Source organism: Ovis aries, chromosome 11, assembly GCF_016772045.2.
Source record: "Ovis aries strain OAR_USU_Benz2616 breed Rambouillet chromosome 11, ARS-UI_Ramb_v3.0, whole genome shotgun sequence".
NCBI lineage: Eukaryota > Metazoa > Chordata > Mammalia > Artiodactyla > Bovidae > Ovis > Ovis aries.
Genome location: NC_056064.1, coordinates 54,805,130 through 54,818,517, shown reverse-complemented (window position 1 = coordinate 54,818,517; position 13,388 = coordinate 54,805,130). Strand labels below are relative to the sequence as shown.

The following is a 13,388-nucleotide window of genomic DNA, read 5'->3' as shown; positions in this document are numbered from 1 at the left end:
GGATTCTTAACTACAGGACCACCAGGGAAGTCCTCAAGCTCTTCTCTATTTTACTCAACTGGCATAAAACACTTGGTATTTCCTTTTTTCATATTTATTTATGCATTTGGCTGTGCCGGGAATTAGATGCAGTATTTGGGATCTTCCATCTTTGCTGCGTGTGGGATCTAGTTCCCTGACCAGGGATGGAACCCGAGCCCCCTGTATTGGGAGCTCAGAGTCTTAACCATTGGACCACCAGGGAAGTCTCTTGACTGTTATTTTTAAAAACAGTTTTTACTGAGGTATAATATACACAGCATAAAATTCATCCATGCTACAATTCAATGATTTTGGCAACTATCACCACAATCCAGTTGAAAACATCACCACCACAAAATGCTCCCTTGTGTCCATTTACAACTAATTCCCACTCCCACCCCCAGCCTTAAGCAAACCCTGCTCTGCTTTCTATTTCTTTGTATTTGCTGTTTCTAGTCCATACAAATGGACACATACAATAATACATCATCTTGTATCTGGCTACTTTCACTTACCACAATGTTTTTGGGGTTAATCTGCATTGTGTAGCGTATACCAGTAGCTGTTTTCTTTAAATTGCTGAATAGTATTGTAATGAATGAATATACCTTATTTTGTTAATCCATTCACTAGTTGATGGACATTTGGATTACTTTCAGTTTTTTGATCATTATGAGCAACGCTGTTATGAACAACTGAACACACAGTGCTGTGTGTAAATATGTCTTCATTTTTTTAAATAGATTTACTCGTTGGAAAAGATCTTGATGCTGGGAAAGATTGAAGGCAGGAGGAGAAGGGGACGACAGAGGATGAGATGGCTGGATGCCATTATCATCTCAATGGACATGAGTTTGAGCAAGCTCCGGGAGATGGTGAAGGACAGGGAAGCCCTGGTGTGCTGCAGTCCATGGGGTCGCAAAGAGTCGGACACGACTGAGCCAGTGAACAACGAGAGGAGTGCAACTGCTAGACCATAAGGTAAGTTTATGTTTAACTTTTTAAGACACTCTCACACTCTTTTCCAAATTGGCCATTACCATTTTGCATTCCCATCCGTAAGGTACAAGGATCCCAATTTCTCTGCATTCTCACCAACATGTGATGTTGTCTTTTTCCCTGTTGCTTTCCTAGCAGTTTTGAAGTGCTATCTCATTGTGGTTTTAATTGTACTTCCCTAATAACTACTGATGCTGAGCATCTTTCCATGTGTTTACTGGCTATTCCTATATCTTCTTTGGTGAAATGTCCATTCAACTCTTTTGTCCATTTTTCAATTGAGTTGTTGTCTTAATATTGAGTTGTAAGAGTTGTCAAAATATTCTGGATGTAAATCCTCTATGTGTTTTGCAAATATTTTCATTCAGAAGGTGGCTTGTCTTTTCATCTCCTTAATGTTGTTTGAAGTAAAAACATTTTTAATTTGGAAGAAATCCAATTTATCAGTTTTTTCCCTTATGGATTTAGCTTTTGGCATTGTATCAAAGAACTCTGCCCAATCTGAAACAAATACATAGCTTCTCCTATGTCTTCTTTTAGGGGTTTTATAGTTCTAACTCTTGAATCTAAGTCCATTTTTAAAAATTTTTGGCCCCATCATGGAGTATGTGGGATCCTCAACCAGGGTTTGAACTCTCGCCCCCTGCACTGGAAGGCAGTCTTAACCATGGGGACACCAGGGAAGTCCTCTTTGCTGTCATTTAGTCACTAAGACGTGTCCAGCTTTTTTTGTGACCCCATGGACTGTAGCTCACCAGGCTTCTCTGTCCATGGAATTTCCCAGATGAGAACACAGGAGGGGGTTGCCATTTCCCTCTCCAGGGGATCTTCCTGACCCAAGGATAGAACCTGAGTCTCCTGCACTGGCAGGCAGATTCTTTACATCTGAGCCACCAAGGAAGCCCTGGGGAAGTCCTAGGTCCCTTTTAAAAACAGCTTTACCAAGAGATAATTCACATACCATACAATCCATCTATTTAAAACATACAGTTCGATGGTTTTTTAGTATATACACAAGTTATGCAACTATTCATCATTATCTAATTTTAGAACATTTTCATAATCCCAGAAAGAAACCCTGTTAGCAATCACTTCTCATCTCCCCCTCCCCCAGCCACTGGCAGTCACTAATCTCCTTTCTGTCTCTACGGATTTGCCTCTTGTGGACATGTCACATAAACGGGATTATACAATATATGCCCTTTTGCCTCTGGCTTCTTTCACTTCATGTTAGTGACTTTCAGGTTTCAGCTAAGCTATAGCACATATCAATACGTCATTCCTTTTTATTGACGAATAACACTCCACTGCACGGATTTACCACATTTTATCAGTTGTTCCAGTCACCAGTTGTTGAACATTAGGGTTATTCCCACCTCTTAGCTACTATGACTAATGCTGCTATGAACGTTCATCTACATGTTTTGGCATGGAATATTTTTATTTTTCTTGGGCATACATACACACACATACACCCCTAGGACTGTAATTGCTGAGTTATAAAGTAACAAAGCATTTGAGGAGCTGTCAAATTGTTTTCCATAGCAGCTGTACCTTTTTACATTCCCATCAATGGTGGACCAGGATTTCAGTTTCTCCACATTCTCACCAACTCTTACTATCTGTTTTTAAAAATTATTGCCATCCTAGTGGCTGTGAAGTGGTAATCTAACTGCAGTTTTGATTTGCATTCCCCTAAAGGAAAAAGCAAGAGAGTTCCAGAAAAACATCTATTTCTGCTTTACTGACTATGCCAAAGCCTTTGACTGTGTGGATCACAATAAACTGTGGAAAATTCTGAAAGAGATGGGAATACAGACCACCTGACCTGCCTCTTGAGAAACCTATATGCAGGTCAGGAAGCAACAGTTAGAACTGGACATGGAACAACAGACTGGTTCCAAATAGGAAAAGGAGTACGTCAAGGCTGTATATTGTCACCCTGCTTATTTAACTTCTGTGCAGAGTACATCATGAGAAACGCTGGGCTGGAAGAAGCACAAGCTGGAATCAAGATTGCCGAGAGGAATATCAATAACCTCAGATATGCAGATGATAACACCCTTATGGCAGAAAGTGAAGAGGAACTCAAAAGCCTCTTGATGAAAGTGAAAGAGGAGAGTGAAAAAGTTGGCTTAAAGCTCAACATTCAGAAAACGAAGATCGTGGCATCTGGTCCCATCACTTCATGGGAAATAGATGGGGAAACAGTGGAAACAGTGTCAGACTTTATTTTGGGGGGCTCCAAAATCACTGCAGATGGTGGTTACAGCCATGAAATTAAAAGACGCTTACTCCTTGGAAGGAAAGTTATGACCAACCTAGATAGCATATTAAAAAGCAGAGATATTACTTTGCCAACAAAGGTCCATCTAGTCAAGGCTATGGTTTTCCAGTGGTCATGTATGGATGTGAGAGTCGGTCTGTGAAGAAAGCTGAGCGCTGAAGGATTGATGCTTTTGAACCGTGGTGTTGGAGAAGACTCTTGAGAGTCCCTTGGACTGCAAGGAGATCCAACCAGTCCATTCTGAAGGAGATCAGCCACGGGATTTCTTTGGAGGGAATGATGCTAAAGCTGAAACTCCAATACTTTGGCCACCTCATGCGAAGAGTTGACTCACTGGAAAAGACTCTGATGATGGGAGGGATTGGGGGCAGGAGGAGAAGGGGTCAACCGAGGATGAGATGGCTGGATGGCATCACTGACTCGATGGATGTGAGTCTGAGTGAACTCCGGGAGTTGGTGATGGACAGAGGCCTGGCGTGCTGCAATTCATGGGGTCGCAAAGAGTCAGACACAACTGAGCGACTGAACTGAACTGAAAGGCCAACTGGAGAAGGCAATGGCACCCCACTCCAGAACTCTTGCCTGGAAGGTCCCATGGACAGAAGAGCCTGGTGGGCTGCAGTCCATGGGGTCGCTAGGAGTTGGACACGACTGAGCGGCTTCACTTTGGCTTTTCACTTTCATGCATTGGAGAAGGAAATGGCAACCCACTCCAGTATTCTTGCCTAGAGAATCCCAGGGATGGGGAAGCCCGGTGGGCTGCCATCTATGGGGTCGCACAGAGTCAGACACGACTGAAGCGACTTAGCAGCAGCAGCAAAGGCCAACAATAGTAAGCATCTTTTCATTACTGACATGCTTATTGTTCATTTGTGTATCTGCTGGAGAAATGTTTACTGAAGAACTTTGCTCCTTTTCAGGTTGTCCTTTTGTTTTTGAATTGCACACATTCTTTATACAATCTAGACACAAATCCCCTACCATATAGAAGATTTGCAAATATTTCCTTCCACTCCATGGTCAATATTTTCATTCTATTTCACTCATTCATTCTATGTGAGTTAATTTTTGGTGATGTGAATAAAGGGTCTAAGCTCATTTTTCTGCTTGTCAATATCCAATTGTCCTAGCACCATTTGTTGAAAAGCATATCCTCTCCCTGTTGAATTGTCTTGGCACTTCTGTCAAAAACCACCGACCATAAATATAAGGATTTATTTCTGTCTTGAATTCTACTGATCTATATGCTTCTAGCTGTACCAACACCACAGCGTGTCTTGATTTGAAACTGGGTAATGAAAATCTTCCAAGTTTGTTCTTCCTTCTCAAAATTGTTAAGGATATTCTAGACCCTTTGCTTGTCCACATGTATTTTAGAACTGGCTGGCCAGTTTCTTCAAAAAAGTCTGTTGGGATTGTGACAGAGAATGTAGTCAATTTTCAGATCAATTGCGAGACCACTGGCATCTCAACTGAGTTTTCCAATTCATGAACATAAAATGTCTATTTATATAGACCTCTTTAAACTAATCTTTAGTTAGAGCATTAATCTTGATAACATTTTAGAATTTTCAGGGTACAAATCACACACTTATGTTAAATTTATTCCTGAAAATCACTATATTCTTTTTGCTGCTATTGGGAATGGAACGCTTTTCTTAATTTCATTTTCAGATTATTTGTTGTTGTTTAGCTACTCAGTAGTGTCCAACTCTTTTGCAACCCCATGGAACCCACCAGGCTCCTCTGGCCATGGGATTTTCCAGGCAGGATTACTGGAGTGGGTTGCCATTTCCTCCTCCAGGGGATCTTCCTGACCCAGGGATTGAACCCAGGTCTCCAAGTCCTCTGCATTGCAGGCGGACTCTTTAGCGCTGAGCCACCAGGGAACCCCTTCAGATAATTGCTCGTATATAAAAGCATAATTGATTTTTTCGTGTTTATATGATCTGTTATCTACAACCTGACTCATTTATTAGTTCTAGTAGGCTTTTTTTGTAGAATCCTGAGTATTTTCTATACATAGGATCATGTCACCTGTGAATACAGTTTCACTTTTTTCTTTACAATCTGGTTGCCTTAAAACTTCTTTATGTGTTTCTTTGTTTGACCTTATTGTTAGAATCTCCAATCCAGTTAGAATCTTCAGTCATTACTGAATGGCAAAAGCAGACATCCTTGCCTTGACCCTAATCTTAGGAGGAAAGAAATCTGTATCTCACCATTAATTATACTGGTAGCTATGAGTATCTCATAGATATCCCACATCAGATTGAAGAAGCACCTTTCTATTCCAAGTTTGTTGAATGTTTTTTATCTTGAAAAGGTATTGGATATGTTAAGCAATATTGATCCAAGGTACTGGAGATCATGTAGTTTTTATTCTTTATTCTACTAATATGGTGTGTTAACATCAATTGATTTTTCAGATATTAAACCAACCGTGCATTCCTGGGATAAATTCCACCTGATCATGGTATATTTTATATTCTTATTTATCTCTTTATGACTGCATTCTACATTTGATACTAGATGATAAGCACTGAAATTTTGGAAGAGTGTAATTCTTAAATTATGATTTTTAAAGACTGTAATTTTTAGACATTTAAAAATATGTTTTCCCAGCACAGGCACTCTTTCAGAAACTAAAAACTTGGAGCCAAAGTTTTGTGCCTATCTAGCACAAATAATTTGATAAAAAAAAGAAGCTACGGAGAATTTCCTGGTGGTCCTGTGGTTGGGACTCCATACTTTCACTACCACAGGTTTGATCCATGGTTGGGGAATTAAGATCCTGAAAAGTCATGCAGCACAGCCGAAAAAAACAAAAAAAAAGAATCACTATGATTGTTAATTTTTATGTCAACTTGGCTAGGGCTATGGTGGTCAGTTGTTTGTCCAAACACCAATCTAGATGTTGCTGCGAAGGTATTTTGTAGATGTAATTAACCTTTATAATTAGTTGACTTTAAGTAACAGAGATTAACCTGGATAATGTGGGTGGGCTTCATCCAATCAGTTGAAGGCTTTAAAAGCCAAAACCGAGGTTTCCCAGAGGAAAAGGAATTCCCGCTGTAAGACTCACACACATATGTGTGGCTGAGTCCCTTTGCTGTTCACCTGAAACTACCACGACATTGTTAACTGGCTATACCCCAGTGCAAAATAAAAAGTTTAAAGTATGGGGAAAAAACAAACACACACAGAAATCCTGCCTGGGTTTCTCGTCTGGCAGCCTGTCCTAGGAATTTCAGACTGACAAATACAACATGAATTCCTGAGAATCCAGCTTGCTGGCCAGCCCTACAACTTTCAGACTTGCCGGCCTCACAATAATGGAGGGCAATTATATGTGTACATCTCCTACTGGTTCTCTTTCTCTGGAGAACCCTGGTGATATAACCACCATAGAGCCTGTATTGTTAATCCTCCCTTCTGTGACCCACATCATGAACTACAAAGTTGATTTGAGGGCTTCTATCCTGATGCTTGCCATAGGCATCAAAATCCCAGGATCAGAGTCTATACACTAGCACACAGCACAATCCATCAGTGCCTGCTAATGTGCATCGACAGTGATAAACAGAATGAGAAAAGAGTTGCTAAGGAGCAAAAGAGCACAACCACTATCATATAAGGAAATCAAAGGCCCTCAATCATAAGACACAATCGAAAAGTGAAAGAAATCAGTCTGCTCTCAATGAAGTAAGGTACAAATAAAGCAAAAATACTGGAGGTTTCCAGAGTAGAATTACCACCTTTTGAGTGTTCAAAAATAACACCAGCATTTGAACTCTTGAGCTTTATGACTCCATTATTAAATAGAACAACCATTAGCTTTATTATGGTATTAAATGTATTTACTAAAAATTTTAGAAACCTATTTTTTTTTTACCATTTTGAAATATTTTTTTATGTGTGGACTATTTTTAAAGTATTTATTGAATTTGTTACAACATTGTTTGTTTTATGTTTTGGTTTTTTTCGACCTCAAGGCATGTGGGATCCCAGCTCCCTGACCATGGATCGAACCTGTACCCCCTTCATTAGAAGGCTAAGTCTTAAACTTTGGATTACCAGGGAAGTCCCAAGAGACCTACTTAATTTTGGTTAATGCATCAATCAAAATTTGCCAAAACCAAGTAATTCTTTATTCTGCAGTAAGTTTCCCTGGCGGCTCAGTGGTAAATAATTCACCTGCCAATGCAGGAGACGAGGGTTCGATCTCCGGGCTGGGAAGACCCCCGGAGAAGGAAATGGCAACCCACTCCATATTCTTGCCTGGGAGATCCCATGGACAGAGGAGCCTGGCTGGCTACAGTCCACGGGGTTGCTAAAGAGTCAGACATGACTCATCAACTAAACAACAACAAAGCTAAGAGAAACTTTTATAACTGTACAACCAGCAAAGACTTAGTACCCACGCTTCAGAAACTGCTCTTGCCCTCGGACAGACCCACTTGACAAGCATATGTGTACTCCAATACAACAAAAAATTTGGAGAATGATGATGTTAGCTGTCCAGGACTCTGATTACCATTCTGAATTTTATTTACTTTTTAAAAAATTATTTATTTATTTATCTGGCTGCATCAGGCCTTAGACGCAGCACGCAGGGTCTTTGTCCCCTCATGTGGGATCTCTACTTGCAGCGCTCAGTAGCTGCCCCGGGGCATGTGGGATCTTAGTTTCCAGGGATCTAATCCCCTGCACTGCAAGGCATGTTCTTAACCACTGGACCACTAGGGAAGTTTCACCATTTTTAATTTTACTCTATGTTTTTAACTTTTTATTTTGTATTGAAGTATAGCCAATTAACAATGTTGTGAATAGTTTCAGATGAACAGCGAAGGGACTCAGCCATATACATACATGTAACCATTCTCCCCCAAACTCCCCTTCCATCCACGCTGCCAAGTGACATCGAGCAGAATTCCATGTGCTACAGAGTAGGTCCCTGTTGGTTATCCACTTTAAATACAGCCGTGTATACACGTCCATCCCAAACCCCCTAACTATCCCTTCCTCATCTTAAATTTTTATAATAAGTTTCCCTCTTAACACCTAAGCAAAATGAATTACTCCTATTTTCCAATTTACTCAAATATGTAAGAGGGAAATGAACTAGATTTATCAGGTACTGAATTAAAGTGAATGTCTTTATGGTATGCTATTTCTTCCTGGACAGAGGAAAACAGAACCAATGACCCTTATCAATATGGAGACACCGTTCAAAAGTCGGGCCTGCGTGCATAAAAACAACACCTCAGCAAAACTATACCTTTGCTGAACAAATGATCATGGGCTTTGAAAGAAACAAAGATCTCAGAGGAGGATTTAAAAGCACAGAATGGCTTCCAACTCAAAAATTACAAAGGCACAACCCTGTGCCTTTTAGCACTGTGCAGAACAGTGCTGAAAACAGCTTTCTATGCTAATGTAGAAACAGTCTACAGCAACAAATTCCCATCATACTTCCTGTTATTTAAATGATTAATATTTGTGTATTTATTAACAAAGCTAAAAACTGCCTGAGAACATATGCATATTAGTCATTGCCGCACTGTTTGTAATAGTAAAAGGTTGGGGCGGGAAGACACTTCCAAATGTTCACCAGTAGCAAACTGCGTGAAAAACCAATAGCACGTACACACCAAGGAATGTTATTTTATTTTTTAATTGATTGTTTTGTTTTTTAATGAAATTTTTTAGTTGTTTTATTTTTTAAAAGAACAACAATAACAGCAACAACAACAAAAAAACCCCTAATATAGAGATAACAGAAAAAGACCTCCAATATCTTTGAAAAGTAAACAAAACAAAACAAAACACGGTGCAGAGCAGTCTAAGTAGTTACACTTGTATTTACACAAGAAACTGGAAGAATTCCAGAAAGTGGTTACGTAGGTATGGGCAGCATATGGGGAGGAACTGGGTGGATGAACAGGCACTGTGAGAACTAGACTCTCACTGTATGCCTTCTCATTCTTTTCAACTTTGAACTATGTGACTCTATGACTGATTCAAAAAAATTATTAATTCTAAACAATTTTAGGCTATTTTTTTTTTGCCTATCTCTAGTAAAAAAACAAAAAAAGCTATAAACCCAAGCGCCAACAAGAAATCAGCTGTTCTCAATATCTTTTAAATGTTTCCAGGTCAACATGCGTAGAAAATTAAGGGGTTCCTTTAAAAATATAAAAAGCAGAAAAACCAATTTCTGCTGGGCACGTGGAGTTATAGAGACTTCCTGGCGAGCCAGAGGGCGGTCCCAGCTCAGCCAGGTTGGTCACCTGGAGAAAGCTGATTCTGCTGTTTGCTTTGTTCCACTCTTAGCACCAAAGATAGGGAGATCTCAAGATCAGCCCAGTCTGATCCTTCAACAGGGAGACAGGCCTCTGAGTTTTGTACCAATACTGATGCAGAATAGCCTCCATTCCACTAATCATCAAGGATGAGTTCAAAATCCAATTCCTTAAGAAAGGCAGAGGCTGATGGTTTAGTAAGAAGAGCACTCACTTGCTGGGTAACCTTGGCCTTTACCAACCCACTTCTCTGAGTCTCCATTTTCTTACCCGCCAAATGAATGGATCAGGGGCCAGATTCTCTGCAAGGTTCCTTTGGGGCTCAAATACTATAATCCAGGGACTGCCCTGATGGTCCAGCAGTTAAGACTCTAAGCTTCCAATGCAGGGGACATCAGTCCGATTTCTGGTAGGGACTCTGTATGCTGCACTGCCCAGCCAAAAAAAACCAAAAAGTATTATAATCCAATAATCAGGTAAATTTAAAGATCACATGAGGGACTTGCATCTGCCTTGCAATGCAGGGGACGAAGAGTCGATCCCTCATCAGGGAACCAAGATCCCACATGCCATGGAACAACTAAGCCTCTGTGCTGTAACTACTGAACCCTCGAGCCACAACTAGAGAGAGTACTAGACAGAGTCAGTTCTCTGCAGGGAAAGATCCCCGTGTGCCGAAATGAGGCAACACAGCCAAATAAATAAAACAATAATAATGATAAAGACCACGTGAAAGATAGCAGATGCATCTAGATTAGCGCATATACACCAAGTACACAAATTTTCAAGTACACAGAGGTCTGCCGACTGCGACATGAATGTTCTGATTCCTATTTTCTGTGTTTTACGTTCAACATACAAAATTTGGTCCACTTGCTACAAAGATTTCTCTCGTGCAAAAGCTCTGATTAAAAAATGGGTTACCATTTGGTGAAACTTTCAAAAAAGATTGGTAGAGCAGAGATGATGATTTAAGACTGTAAGTATGGAGGGCGATGGTTAGGGAAAGTTTCAGTTTGGTCCATTACCCTTGTATTATCATCATCCAAGATTCACAGTTGCATCAATATCCTTTGGGGACTTTGATCGACCTATGCTTATTCCGATAAGTAAAGGACGGATGAATACTCTTCTGAGGCGGTGAATTCCACTGCAAACTCCAAGTTCAGCAAAACACGCTCCATATGCGAATCAATAAAAGCTAAGTGATTTCAGAAAAGTCCACAAATAATTGTCTATATTTTTGTCGACTAAAAAGCAAAATGCATGCCTCCTTTAGCACTGGGTTCATACAGTTGTAATTAGCCAGAGCTTTATTAAAACACTAATAATGCCTCCCTTGAACTCAGACTATACTAAAGCAGTTCAAAAGCATATTCATGTCTGCAACGTTTCATTCTTTGGCACAAAACAGTGTGCAACACAGCCTGGCAGACACACTGCGGGGTGCAGCTTCATTGTCTGGTCCCAGCTTTCACCTGGCACAAACTGGATCGACTGCTGAGAAACCAGCTCATCTCATTAGCATGTCTTTATTCTACTGCTGTAATTCTGACATCTCTCCAAGATCATGAAAATCCTCATCAGGTCCAAAGCCGAAGGGAAGATGGTAGCCATGGGTCCCCAGAAGTCTTGAGAAAAGTATTGAAAAACAAAGAGCCAGGAGTTAGGGTCTTGGCTAGCAGTTTCGAATTGGCTGGTGCTCAATCCACTTGTAAACCTCTCTGTGCTGTCAAAATTCTCCTCCACTTCCAATATTTATGGTACAAGCCAGAGGCTGGAGACATGTATCGTTTTAATCATTCTGAAAACAAACATACTTCTAGACATTATCAATACCTGTGCCCTATCCCAGGGCTATTCTCACTCCAAATGCCAGGGTTGCCATTGCTCTGGCAAAGCGACAACCCGAATGACTCTGATACATTTCTGTTGAACTCCTTTCTTCTGACAGCCTCTTGAAAAAGCACCCGCAACAGCAAACGCATTTTCGGCCGCCATCCTCCAGCAGCACCCCCCAACCCCGCAACCAGGAGAAACCTAATTCAAACCTGTGCCTCCCTCTCCGGAGGCCACCAGGGCCAGCACCTAGCACAGGTGCCCGCTTCGGATGCCAACCCGTTCCACCTCACCCTCAGCTCCTGAGGGGGCCCGGGCACCGGGCGGGAAGGAAGGGGCCCGGCCTGCGCCGTGGACACCCCGCCCCTCGGAGCCGCAGTCCCCCGAGCGCACGTCTCCGTCACAGGACCCGATGGCGCACAGGCCGCTCCCAGCCCCCGGCGGAGGGGCTGCCCACCCCGGCGACCCCCGCCAAGGGCCCTAAAGCAGCCCCTCCCAGACCTGGTCCAACACCTCCCACCCTCCGAGATGGCTCTGCAGCGCCGTCGGCCGCTGGGTCTCCTGGGCCCCCGGGGAACCCCCCGCGCGGGGGCATCGCGACCTCCTCGCAGCCCCCGCTCGCGCTCACCGGACTTGGGCGGGTAGCGGTACACGGAATTGGACGGGATGTCCACCTCCTCCACGCCCGCGTGCTGCCGGCTGGTCAGGGCCCCCATGGCCGCTGCGCGCGCGCCGCCCTGGGCGCCTCACCGCGGCGGCCGCTCGCCCCGCGTCCGGTGCGGGGGTCGGCTGCGCGCCGCGGCCCGCTCCTGCCTCGGCGCTGCGGCTTCGGCGGCGGGGAGCCCCGGGCGCGCCGCGCACCATCCTCCGCCGGGCCCCGCGGCGGCGCCTATGTCGAGGGGGGCTGCGGGCTGGGCCGGGGGCGCCGCCGCCGCCTCAGGCCTCGTGATGTCAGCCGCGGCTAGCGCGCGGGGCCCGCGGCGGCCGCGGCCAATGGCGGGGCGGGGCGGGAGCGGGCCGCGCCGTGCCAGCCAATGGGCGGCGGCACTCGGCGGAGCGGCCGCCGGGCGCGCCCGGCCGGCCCGGGGCTCGCGGCCCAGCGCGGGCTGGAGGGGCCGGGGACGCGTCGCCCCCACGGAGCCAGCTGACCGCGCTCAGGTGACCGCGCGGGAGCCGCCGTCTCGCCGCGCGCGCCAGGTCGAGGCCCAGGAGGTCGCTCACCGTTGTCCCCAGCATCCGAAGGGCGCACGCGGCTTCCCGGCCGGGAGGATGCCTTCTCCAGCCCCACCCCTCAGCATCCCAAAGGCAATGGTCAGAAACCCCGCAGAGGGGGGCCCCTAGCCCGCCCGCCCCAGCCGAGGAACTTCGGGTGGGTTCCCCCCACCCCCAGCGCCGTAGCCTCAAAGGGACTCCCCGGGGCCAGGGAGATTGATCAGTGCTGGTGACCCGCTCGGAAGACGTCGCCACCGACATCCGTCTCACTTTGTTGTTGCCCAGTCTCTAAGTCGTGTCCGACCCCATGGACTGCAGCACACCCGTCTTCTCTGTCCTCCACTGTCTCCCAGAGTTTGCTCAGACTCATGTCCATCGAGTTGGTGGCGCCATCCAACCATCCCATTCTCTATCGCCCTTTCTTCCTTTTGCCTTCAATCTTTCCCAGGACCATGGTCTTTTCCGATGAGTCGGCTCTTCGCATCAGGTGGCCAAAGTATCGGAGCTTCAGCTTTAGCAACAGACCTTCCAATGAACATTCAGGATTGATTTCCTTTGGGATTGACTGGTTTGATCTCTTTGCAGTCCAAGGGACTCTCAAGAGTCTTCTCCAACACCACAGTGCAAAAGCATCAATTCTGCTGCACTCATCCTTCTTTATGGCCCAACTATCACATCCATATCTGACTACTGGAAAAAACATAGCTTTGTCTAGACAGACCTTT

At 44.3% G+C, this 13,388-nt stretch overlaps 1 protein-coding gene across 3 annotated transcripts in view; it reads right to left on the bottom strand.

Moving 5' to 3' along the window:
• RNF157 (ring finger protein 157) overlaps positions 1-12,419 on the bottom strand; it is an 80,236-nt gene extending 67,817 nt beyond the window's left edge. For all 3 annotated transcript variants that reach the window (XM_027974114.2, XM_027974115.2, XM_027974116.3), the window contains exon 1: positions 12,080-12,419. In XM_027974114.2, the coding sequence (XP_027829915.2) occupies positions 12,080-12,167 (88 nt within the window). In that variant the 5' untranslated portion in view covers positions 12,168-12,419. The remainder of the gene's footprint in view (positions 1-12,079) is intronic.
• Between the last annotated feature and the right edge of the window lie 969 nt (positions 12,420-13,388).